General features: G+C 36.0%; 1 protein-coding gene across 1 annotated transcript in view; it reads right to left on the bottom strand.

Moving 5' to 3' along the window:
* Positions 1–249: 249 nt before the first annotated feature.
* Positions 250–13,103, bottom strand: part of ZNF654 (zinc finger protein 654) — a gene marked incomplete at its 3' end in the record, with an annotated part of 32,444 nt that continues 19,590 nt past the window's right edge. Inside the window, exons 5-8 of the mRNA XM_082007581.1 lie at positions 10,179–10,381; positions 9,273–9,412; positions 4,304–4,445; positions 250–2,577 (exon numbers count right to left, since the gene is read on the bottom strand). Of these exons, the coding sequence (XP_081863707.1) occupies positions 250–2,577; positions 4,304–4,445; positions 9,273–9,412; positions 10,179–10,381 (2,813 nt within the window). The remainder of the gene's footprint in view (positions 2,578–4,303; positions 4,446–9,272; positions 9,413–10,178; positions 10,382–13,103) is intronic.

The following is a 13,103-nucleotide window of genomic DNA, read 5'->3' as shown; positions in this document are numbered from 1 at the left end:
CCTTCTGTTTTATGAGAAGTTTGTTCCATTGGAGTTGCCCATCAATTCTCACCACCTTTCTTATTCTAAACAGCATGTCCAATTTGAACTTCCAATGGAGCACAGTATTGTGATTTAATTGCCTAAGTTCTAGCATACTACAATTGCTTATAAGTCATGTCTGTCTTACCCATTCCATCAGGTTGCCCGTTTTCAAAGAGCATTTTCTGGTTGGTCTTTACCTCCAAATAAACCAACCCAGAAGGACTGTTAAGACTTACTTTCATCATCTGAATCGAATCCAAAGAGCGTCTGACACTTCTTTTGTGCAAGGTGAGCCTCAAGTGCTTCTGAATTACAGTAGATGGTCAAGCAGTTGCCACATCTAAATCTTTCTGTTGATTTGCTACAAAATTTATCTTGTTCAGAATGAGCATCTACTTCATCAGCCAAAATTTTTCTACGTTTTGGCATGCTAATGTATCGTTCATCAAGGTAACTCGGAGGCAACGGTCTAACATATGGTTTTGTTAAGATGACACCATATGAAGTATTCTCTGTTGTCTGATTTGGTTTAGAAGGTAATTGCGAGGCAGCAGTATTATTTTGTGGTATATCATGACAATTCTGTAAAACTGGTAACACCGACCCATTTTCTGTCCTTGTTTCATCTGCCACTCTGTCCAAAGGTACTTCTGATAACTTTGATGATGTTTTATCTAGGTCACTGTGCCCATTGACTAGTTGGTCGCTAACAACATTACAGTTTTCAGAATTTGGCTGTAACACAGGTGTCTTTTGGTCTACTAAACTTAAAACTGTCGCACTACTCTCAGATGAACTTTCATTTCCATTGTGAATTACATTATTTGCTTTCTTCTCAACACTTTGAATATATGTCTTTGGTTCTGTAGAATCCTTCCTTGACTTCCAAGTTGGAATTGGTAAATCTACAGTTTCTTTTTCATTAATAGATTCATCATCATCTTGGTAACTACAAAGTTCTGAAGGATCATCTGAAGAATCTTTTTCACTTGCATCTTCTGAACATTCTGGTGTTTTGTTCAAATAATGCTGAGCTTCATGTTCATACAGCAAAGGGAGCTCCTCAAATAGCTCACAGCATTCTGCAAAGTTGCACTGAGCTTTAAAACCACTATGACTTTTTGCATGTTCTGCCAGCTCAGTTGACAGTTTAAATCTCTGATTACAATTAAAATGTAAACAAAAGTAAACATTTGGATACACGTGTCTCTTCAGGTGATCTATAAAATGTTGGGAATCAGCAAATTTCCTCTGGCAGAAACGGCATTTTCCTTTATTCCATTTCATTATATGCTGCTGCACCTTCAAATCAGTTGGATGAGCTTTTCTTGCGTGTTTATTGAGGAATCTTATCTTTTTAAACACTCTAGAACAACCATTAGCAGGGCACTTAAAGCTTCCTTCCTCATCCATAGCATCAATGTCTTTTTGAGGGCAAAATGCTCCATTCACTTTATGGAGAACAGGTGACTCTTTACTGGAGCTCTCATCATCTTCCGGCAAGCTTTCTGTACTTAAAGCATCAGGAGCATTATTAAAACAGCTGTCACTACTATTTTCAGTAGCATCATCCTGGTCACTTAGATGGTTTTCCACCACATCAAATACCTGTTCTGCATTTTCCTCCTCCACCTGGACCACTTGGTCAGCACTTGGAGCTATTGCAGTCTCTGGTTCATTATCTTTGGAACCATCAGAATTCCCATTTTCAAGAGACATGGAAACATGAGAACATTCTAGTTCATTAAGAGCAGGAGCCTGCTGACCAGCCTCAAGAACTGCAGCAAGATGCTGCCTTTCTATCTTCCTGACATGATTCTTTAAGTGCTTCAGCATAAGTCCTTTTTGCCTGAACTTTCTGGTGCAAAGTACACAGGAAAAACTGCCCTTTTTTTGGTGAGCTTGTGCATGTTTTACAATGTGACCACCAAGAAATTCCTTGTTGCATATCACACAGCGGTGCCTTGGTACAGTTTGATCTAACATTTCAGATGCCTCAAGAGCTTCATGGTTCTTTTTGGCATTACCTTTGGACTGGGCTTCAGAGAGATCTTCAGGGTCAAGCTCCCCATTGCTTACATCTGTAGAACAGACGTGTTCCTCACTCAGAGCCCTATATTCTGTTATCTTCACTATATTTGCAGTAGAATTTTCCAGTGTACTTTCACTTAAGCCAATGAAGGCTTTATCCCCCAATAACGCTAAACAATTCTGCTTGATCATCAAGAAATTCCAAAACTCAGGATCAAAAAACAAACCTTTTTTCAAAATCGGAAGCAATTCAAAACGCACACGGTTTTGAACAGAGCTAGTGCACTCATTGTATTCTTCATCTGCACATTTATATAAATGTTCAACAGTGTAGTAAGATTCCAAGGTGCGCTCAAGAAAAAAGATTGAAAGAGCACAAATTCTGAGGATTTCTAAGTCATTTGGCAGAAAATGAGCAATTGCTTTATAAATAAGACTTTTCATGTTGGGATCTTCACGGAGGTCCAGCTGTAGGGCACATCCACATATCTCAACACATATCTGAAGACCATCTTCACCAACCTACAGTAAGGAGAATTACAATGTACATTAAATTATAGAGTATGCATAATGGTATTTTCCTTATGGGCTTACAGAAGTCTACAGGTTGAAAGTAAAATAAAAAAATCAGATCCACAGAAAAAAAACCTAGTACAAACAATGCCCAAATGTCAACATCCCATGTATTTATATTCATCTGCTTGCAAAATAGTTCAGAAATCTTCCTGCCAGTAAACTTCACCTAAAGGCATGTACATTTTAAAATAATGCTCAGACAAGACTATAAAATACAGACATAAAAATACTGAAAAGTAACATCTGGTTTGCACTGAAAGCTATACAGCTACTGTCAACAAAACTTCAGATACTTTTGCCACATGCAGTTCTATAGTTAAAGACAATTACTTATTTTGTGATATAAAACAAGACTGCAGCAAATCATATCTGATCTAGCAGTATTTTCTGTTTGCATCTTCATTACCTAGGCTGTTTCACACTGTAATTGGACAGTTACTCTATATTTTGCCCCTATTCTAACTCATTTAACTTACATTGCATAAAAATACAAGCTATTAAATACCACCCTCAATTTTGAACAATGGTCATTAGTGAAACCATTAACAACCCATGGCCAAGCATTCTAAAAGGCTCGATTTTTCAGAATTTACAAACTACCTTTCCAATGAGCAGAATGCCTATTCCACACTTTGGGCTGGGGACCCTGCCATGAATATGTAATTCACAGGCATGATCAAAAACATACTGCCCAACAGATGGCAGATTAAAGTAAAAATAGTTTCAGGAAGTTTAGAAATAATTAATACCTACCTATATTTAAATGTGTGTTAATACATACAATGCTCCATATGTAGTGCGTTATTAAAAAATACAATCATTCATATGCAAATATAAATAAAAGTTATTCATGTTACCACAGGTATTTTAGAATACATATGGAGACTAAATTCTTGAACAGCAGCAAATCATCACATTTAAAACTGTACAGCAGCCATGACAAAATAATTTATAATTCATTTCAGGCATAGAATACGAAGCAGCTGTATTCAGTCAGGTTAATGATAAAAAACAACATTTGTCTGGAGACAGCTCGCACTCCTGTGAACGAAGCATACACCTTTTGCAGATGTTTGTGTGGGACAGTACAAGACTAACATCTGAAGCATGAAACACAGTGCACTCTTCTGAAGCAAAATTACGTCTTCTCCTATCTTAGTCTACCTTTTCCTTTATGTTACATTAAGCACTTCTACCTATTCGATTAGAACTGGTGAAAGGATTTAGAACTTAACAAGGGTGAAAGGCGGACAAAATGGCATTACAAGTCCTACTTTCTTAAGGAGCCAGGCTATGAAAAAAACCAAACAAACCCCACCCCCCCCCCCAACAAGCCCAATGCATCTTTCACATTTACTCCATGTATTTATTATTAATTTCCCCATTTATTTATAGAGGACTACATACCTCAAACTTACTGCAGACAGAATGAAAAACTCAGAATTCAGTAAGAAACAAAAATCTTAAAACCATGCAACAGATCAACAGCAGTCATAATATTGAAGCACACTCTGGAACTTGACGACATTTTTAAGAAAATATTGTGTCCTTCCCTACCCCCTCTTAACTTTCCACAAAACATGGCCCTTACACAATGTAAAAATTACTTTAACTAGTTACAAAAAGAATGGAAAGAATGGTGGGTGGGGTAAAAGAAACAAACAAAACTTACTTCATCCTTAATAACCTTCATAAAAGGGAAAATTACTCTGACATTTGTAGCAATTCTTAAAAGCTGGTAGCACTGGTCAACAAATACTTGTTTTGATGGGTTAGATTTAAGCTGCAGTTTACTCCAAATGAAGATCAGGTCCCTATAAGTACAGAACAAAATATTTCAGTTAGATTGAGTTATAGAACTCTATCACTTAAGCATGATGCATTACTAAGAATGATTTGTATATTCTGTAACTCAAATCATATTTGAGAGCATAATACCAATCTAACACTACAACTGTACACAGTGTGCACAATGGAAAATGCAACTTAATTACTTTGTTAAAGCATTCAGGCTATCTGCTATCACTGAGCCAATTAAATAGTCAACAAAATATTAATGTATTCAGCATAGTATCAGAGAACTGCATAACCAAATCAGATGCTACAGCACCTAGCCGTTAACACCACAGGCAACAAATGTCAGGCTGAACAGCAAGCTCTGTGTGCTCCTGGGATTAAGTGACTTTCAGTGCAAGGATGAGTCCTTCAGCAAAAAGAACTGTCTGAATGTGGAAAATGGGAGCATTGTAGAAAGCTAGCTTCTGATATGGTCCATTAACAGGAAATATTGATGTTCTCCAGTTATGCATATTACAACGCAGCTTTACTTTTTAATGCTGTCATCAGTGGTCCTCCTAGCCAACAGCAGTTACATGAAAGTATCGGGCTCTACAGCTATTCATACATCCCTACGATCTTCAGTCAAATAACATTTTTGACTGATAGAAGGAAACATAAGAATAGATTGCTAGACTCTGCAGCAGAGCTCCTACACAGGTAATGTGTTTACTCTATAAAATATAGGTAATTGAAATTTACAGCCTGTACGTTCTATGTACTTTAATTCAGAAACTTGGAAAAGCAGCCAGACTTAACTTTTAGTTACAGGAAAGTTTGCCAGCACAAAGATTTTACACAGGAGTAGATACAGTTAGGACTAGGCAGAAATCCCACCATAAGATTACAATGAAAATGGGACCAATCAACTTTCATTTTCTGAAGACACTTTTTTATTCAACCAGCCTCCTCCCTCAGAAACACAAACCCAGTTACTGACAAAGTATTTGGCTGATCTTCTGAAGTCTCTAGTCTGTGCCAGATACAAATCAGACAAACCTTTTGAGATTAAGCTTGTCTAGTGAGGTCAGTGCCTGCATGAAGGGAAGTAACAGAACTGCCTATGACAAAACATGAACTTCACTTTTAAATTTAGGACAGCTCTACAATTCCGCTTGACATTTTAAGAGCTAGACAAGAGAGCTTGATTGTTTTCTTTCATTCAGAACTGAAAAAAACCAGAAAGAAAACTGAAGTTGAAAGAAAGATCAAGCTTACATGGGGGAAACTGTGAAAAGGTAGTTGTATAAGCAGCTCTACCCACAAAAAAATTAGTCTTGCAGGTTTTCTAAGCATATAAGCTGTTCACCTCTGCCTTTACCAGGCTGGAAATCTAAATTCTTAAAGTCTTTGCAAATTTCACATACAAGTTTGAAACTACTGTCTTCATGCACCAAACCATTCATAAAAATTCAGTAAAAGTCTGAACCTGAAGTACAAAAGAAAGAACTTTTTCTTTTCTCTGAACATTTTCTCTGTTAAATGTTACCACAGTTAACTATTATAACTTATTCTCTGCTTTGTCTCATACCATTTCAGAGCAAGCAACTTCAACACTAATCCCAGAAAATTTGAGAAAACTCAAATTATTCTTCTAAGACATTAGTGGTGAAAGTGGCTTGCTGTGTGTTCAGACAAGTGTGGCGGCTGGCACAAGGGAAGAGCTGAAAAAGGAATGGCGAAACCTGAAAGTAGAAGGAACAGCTCCATGGGTGAAGAGCAAGCTGCTAAATCAGTTTAACCACCATTAGACTAGACCCTGATGTGACATACTATTTTAGTCTTATTCCTCCATGTAGACATGGTGGCTTCTTCTCAAGCACACTTCTGACTTTGTAACCATTAAGGATTAAAGCATTCCTGAAGAGCTGATTGGACTCTATTTCAACCACTTAAATGCTCTGGATATCAACTTTAATGCTGAAGTCAGCAGCACTTGAGATATTTACGCATCACTGACCACAACACAGACAATAAATTTGATATAAATGTAGGCAGGGGTAGTTTTCTATTTGCTCAATTATTATGGCATAGTAGTATACTACTTAATGACATTTATTTCTTGGATAGTATAACTTAGTTCACATTGAGGCCTGTGCTTAAACCATTATGGACATGTGCTGGGGCAATTTAAATTGTTACTGCGAGATCACAGAACTTGGTACCTCTTTACCAGAGGCAACCAGGTATTCCAGCCTGTTAATCCCCTGCAAAATACCAAAACCATTGCGTGCCTCCATCAGCAACATATGAGAACAATTAAGCCCACCCTGCCTTAGCTAGATCTAAAACCTTTGCTATTGCTGGTAAGTAGAAAGTCTATCTTTCCTTGGGTATAGATAGCATACTTTACCAAAATGTTATCAAATTCACAAAAAATACCTAAAGGCCAAAGAATGATTGAACATGTGGGAAAAATTCCTGACTTACTGAATTTACTGCATAGCAACCACTGGAAGTCAGCCAAAACAGCATTTAAAAATTGCATGGCAGAGAAGGCAAGCCATTCTGCTACACCTGCTCCATCAAAATTTTGGCTGTTTTCCTGAAGAGACATCACTTTTCGACACTAGCAAGTCATTAATCACATTATTATGGACTGACCTCTTACCAACACCTTGTACACAAATACTTCTAGTAAGACCAAGCACAGCTTGCTTTGTGATTAATTTGTAAGCGGGCTTTCACTTCAGAAAAATAATTCTTATCATCTGAATCTAGAATTTATTCTTAACATCAATGAAAACAATATGAGTTTTTGTGACAGAGCTGCTTAAAGTTAATCTTCCTCTGAGATAATACCAGAACTAATGGTTTCAGCTTGAAGATTTCATATGGATTGCTTCACATGAAGCAGTAGCAAATATCTGCTACCTATAGCTTTTAAATTTATTTTGATATCTTATCTTTGCTAGCATTGTTTGCTGCTAGATCTGCAAGGTCCTCAATTCCAGACAAGGCAAGATGATTTATGCTGTGCTGAAGATGTTAAAACCTTCTCTACGGAAAAATACACGATGTGGGTTAACTTAACCTGCCTCCAGCTTCTTCAAAAATTTGAATTACAGTATACTCATGCTTTCACAAGCTTTGTTCCAGTTTACGTTATCTTTTAAGCATTATGCAGAATTCTCTTGTTTGGTATGCAATTGTTAAGGCTCAGCATCTGTAAAGAATGAAACAGCTGTTCTAGCTGCTCTAGAATTGCTCTGAACGCTTTGAAAGATCCTCAAGTTCTATATTCTGAACAGAAGATTAAAATATTAAGAGATGCCAAAATAGTCTCCTTCATAAACAGGTATCAAACAGTACTTTAGTCTCTTCTGTAATTTCATTTTTTGTATGCACTTTGCCAGAACATAAGGACAGACATCTTGTTTTGAATAGCAATTTTAAAAATGGATGATGCAAAACTTAATGATCAACTGGGCAAGAGCAAGGTTAACATGTTACCACAGCGAAAGATATAAAAAGTAGGTTTAATTCCAATATTTAAAATGCTTCTCATAAAAGACTGAATCCCCGAACCAGAAAGCACTAACCTAATGTGTAGGTTACATCTGCAAATTTCCTAGTAAGAAAGAAGTCAGGAGAAGCAGCATTTAGGCAGGAATCAGCAAAGTCAGATTCCATTCCAAAGCTGCTCACTGGGCTCACACAAACCATGTACCTTTTTTGGCTTAACTTCTTCATCTGTCTTATGGGGACAGTCATGTCCACCTTTTTATGGACAGACTGAATGAAAAATGTCACTAGGTATTGCCAATACATTACATTATAAACATATGCCATAATAATTCCAAAGGTTTTGATTCAATGAAATAAATTATTCATCCAATAGTTAAGGAAAAATTTTGTTAACACACCAAACGTCATGTCTGACCTTCATTACTTCCTTGAGGAAAAAAAAAAAGACATATTTTAATTTTCAATTCCCTGAAATCTGGTAACAAAGAAATTGTACACAGATTCTAAACTCCATATTGAAATTAGTTACACAGATTAATGATTTGATCTTTATTGATTGAAAAAAAAAAATCATTGCTGACTAAGCCTTTTTGCTTGTACTACATAATCAAACAAATTAAGCATACTTTATCAAGGAATGCAGATGACACCTCGGGTACAGAAGTTATGCAGGCTAAATAGAAGTTTATCTTCCTTAGCCATCTTTCAGTTCTCAGAATGATGAAATTTGTTTTGACAAGTCTTTAGAAAATGCTTCTTAGCCTTGAAACATCCAACTATCAAGATGATTCAGTGTGGATGAAGACATTCTTACTTCAGTGTTTTCTAGAAGACCATCTAGAGGACCATTTATGTTATGGTTCTGTTTATGAAGTAAGAGTTTATGTAATTAATGTAATTAATAGCACATTTTCAGAACCATATGTTGTCTTTAGACACACTGGTGACAATTACAGTTTGATTATTGTAAGCAGTGTCATTTAACTAGCAGGACAGCAAATTATCTGCATTGCCAGAGAGTCTACAGACTGCATATTGTTACACACTGGTAATAATAAATGCCCTATTTATAAGTATTTACATCCTGAAGTATCTAAAGGCTCACCCTTCTGTTACTTTTAAACAGTTAAGTGTTAGATACTATGTGGGCTACCACTGTACATGACTGTGTGTAAAAGAGGCAGGCAGGCATAACAAATGTACTAGGATTTTTTAAAAATCATGTTAGAATATCTGGTATTTTAAACTTCACCTACATCCCAAAGTTAGATGAGTTTCACTTTGGCAATAACCATTTCTTATCTGCTAAGCTGCTTCACCAGAAATAAAGTATTTACCATATACAATACATGTCCCCATTTTGAAGCTGTGGGACTAGGAACGATTCACATAGCTGTAAGGCTAAGGTAGTCTTCCCTTCTTTTTCAGTGTTGCAGATGATCTCAATTCCACTCTTGCAATCAGTCCTCAACAAGTGCTATACAATTAAAATAAAATCAATTTAGATAAATTTGCTAACATGAAATAAAAACCTATCAGACCTTGCTATATTAAAGCAGCTACTGAAAACTTCAAGAATTGCTATTAACATAGGATTTCTTTGGAATAGCTTTTGTGTAGGTCTGTAAATAAAGATTTTGGAGATGTTTAGAGCTCTTTCATATTTCTTAGAGTAATGACAATCAGAATAATTGTCTGAAATTAAAAGACTACACAAAAGCATTTTTTTGCATGATGGTAGCTTGTTTTTAAAACAAGGTTAAGAAAAGAATTGCTATCTTGTAAGTGCTATCAGTGGTAAAAGTAGTGTCACATTCAGCTAGAGTGTCATTTTATAAACTAGGGCATCATTAAAAAAAACTTTAAAACTAACAAAACTATGTAACATACAGAACACTGGACTGACACCAATTCGGCTCAAGTGCCTTCACTAAAATAACAGTCAATAGCAAAATACTCAATACACTGAAATTACAAAATATTAATGACTCGAGTTATTTAGGGAATATATCTAGGTAAACTTGACCAAAAAAATGCATTTAGGTCAGCAAGATTTGTAGGCACTTAACATTTAACTTTTCAAAGCTTAAGCCAGTACAAAGTTAAGCAACACCGGTGTAGTTGCCTGATCTTATGACATTTGGTTCTACAAAAACAGAGTTCCATATGCTCCTCTTGACAACTGGTATACAGTTAAGTATAATGTACCACTTCATTAAAAAATGTATACTGACAAACAATACCTCCTGGAATAGCTGATCTTCTAATGGTGACATATAAAGACAGGTGAAAAGAGCTTGATGGAAATACAGATCTTTACTGATATCTGGATGATTTATGCAAGATTTGATAAGAGCCATTGCCTCAGGGATGCGTTCACAGGCAATAAGGTATCTGGCACGTAGTTCAAAGAACAGTGGATTTTCAGAGCTTAAATATTTGTTAACTGTACAGAAAAGAAAGATTTAAAGGCAATTAGAATATGAAGTCCAAGCAACAAATATATTCAAATGTAATGTTGTTTTTAATAGTGCAATGTCAACAAATAATATTAAAAAAAGGCTCTGCTAAAGAAGCTACCAAATTTTTAATTAAATACCATCAGGAATCTATCCTTCTGCTTGGAAACAGAAATTGTTTGGTTTTTTTTTTTTTTTACACCAGCAATCTTTTTTCTAACAGTTTAACACAAGGTGCTGCAAAGGATTAGTAAAATATACACTAAATAGAAGCAGTTATTAACATTTTTGAGAAAGAAAATTCCCTCCTTTCTCAGCACTGCAATCTGGGTAGTTACTGGAAGTATAGGATTGACATCACCTCCAAGGTTATATTTATAAATATTTCAAACTCCTCAGGATACTCGTTACCCATTTAAATGGAAGAGCTCAGAGTGGTGAAAAAGTTAACTACACTTCACATGCTGTTGCTTTAAGTAGGTTTGATCACCTTGATTTTGCTTGGAGAAGCAGAAAATATATTTTTTCTTCCTTTAAAAGTGCTACTGGGCACAATTCTTGCATCTAAATCCCTAAATACCTTTAAATTCTAGCCCCTGATTTCTGGAAATCTGTTTTTCAGATCTAAAAGCTAATCTTAAAGCTAACATTTGAATGAAATAATTTTAACTGAGATACTGAAAATACTTAACATTTAAATAACTGGGAAATTCACATTTTAAAAAAGTCAAGAAAAGAGATCGTCAACTTGAAGTCAATGAAGGCTGGAAGTGAGCATAGAAAGTTTGTATCTTAGAAGGAGCCTGTATTAAGAAAGTTAGAAGCACCTTAAAGTGACACTTTAACAGGATTAAAAAATTAGAAGTGGTTACTAAACATCACAACCTGAACAGCCAAGATAAATTATTTCCCCAAAATAAAAAGATTAACAGAATGCCTGTTATACAAGTAATCGTTTCTTTTTTAAGGATGCCTGGTTTGAAAGACCTTCCTTATGCTCAGAAACAGGATTTCTCTACCATCTTTATTTTTACACAAACTAATGGTATTATATGCTAACGAACATTTAAGAAATATCATTCAAGGTGATATAAGATTTTAGATGAGATTTGTTTTAGATGTACCGTAAGGTCCACCATAAGAGAAAATCTCATTCCCACTGTTCATTAGCACTTCTGGGTACAAACTTAGTAAAGATGACTACTGAAAGAAACGCTGGCATCTAATAGTAGTCATTAGCTGCAAGAAAAAGTGATTATACAGAAAAATCCTTGAAGTTAATAAAGGCCTCTCCTTTTTTGAATTAACATACTTAGGATAATAAACCTTATCATCGGTTTAATATGCAAACATTACCCAACAGATTACTGAATATTCACATTGAAAAATTAGGCCAAAAATACTTAACTTTTCTTATGTGCTAATGTAAAGAAAACGCTGCACATGTAACAACTGGCTCTAATATTCTTTTCCTTCAAACGAAGACTGCAGTCTACAATACAGGTTAACTTGTTATATCATTCCTACTTTCTGTGTGAAGAACTCCTAGGTCAATATGCCCCTCTGCTTCATAAATGAGAAGCCCACTTCTGACAGCACAAGCTCCCAGGGATATGGGTCTCCTGCACCCTCCAACACTGTTTTTAAACAGACTGGGAGTTCCAGCTACACCACCAGCAGGATTATGCTCCCTCCCTGTAGTGGAATGCCCTCTTTACCCAAGGCAGCCTTTATAGCTCTTCTAACACCGCCAAGCAGAAGACAACTGCTAACTATAGTAGCATTTAGCCAAGTCTGTGATACGTTACAAATGGCTTGGGGAAAACAACATCTATTCTTGTCGAGGCCGTATGTACTTTGCTTTAGAGCAATAGATGTCAATCATCAGCTTAGAAACTAATTAACTGCTTACATCTGAGTGTACCTCTGTCTACAATATTCTCTTCTAGATGTTCACAGTAGGCTGCCTTATTCTCCTTAATCTATCAGAAGTTTCAACCCTGCTATTTTTCTTTAAACCCAAAGGCTGCTCTCCGTTCCAGCCATCTCAAAATAGACTGAAACATCTCAAAGTATACTACAATTCATGTAAAGACAGACATAGAGAGGTTTGTCTTGGCCTAAGCTTCTATGTGTAATTAATGAATCCAAGACAGCATTATGTAGTTTACACAGTACGTATTTATCTTTTCAAGTAATGGTTGGCGATTCAGCAATAATAGGCAGTTTTCCTCATTTAAAATAGTGATTCCCGAGGGAACTACATGGCCAAGTTTCAAAATATACACAAAATACTGCCAGCCTACAGAGCAGCACAGAACATTTGCTTTGTGTAAGAGTTCACAAGAATCAGATTTTAGAGGAAGTGAGACGAGAAAGAAAGAGCTTCCAAAAGATATTATCTGAAATAAAATGTTTGTCATCACAGATGAGATGTCAAGGGGGTATGTGGGGATATCAGAAGATAAAAGGAGGAAAAATACCTCAGCAGAGGGAAAGGAGATGTGGCCTGCAACAAAAGGAAACAATATGATCATCTAGTGACAACAGGCAGTCTCATTCCTCCTCTGTCAGGTTAAAACTAAGTAAAAATCCTCAAACTGTTACCCATCATATAGAGGCTTCATGACGATCAAGGGAATCAAAGGAAAGGACTAAACTAATTCTTTGCTGGAGAAATGGAGACCAAGACCTAAACTTCAGCTAATG

This window comes from Phaethon aethereus, assembly GCF_964289735.1.
Source record: "Phaethon aethereus genome assembly, chromosome: 1".
Lineage (NCBI taxonomy): Eukaryota > Metazoa > Chordata > Aves > Phaethontiformes > Phaethontidae > Phaethon > Phaethon aethereus.
This window is presented reverse-complemented; position numbering and strand designations above follow the sequence as displayed.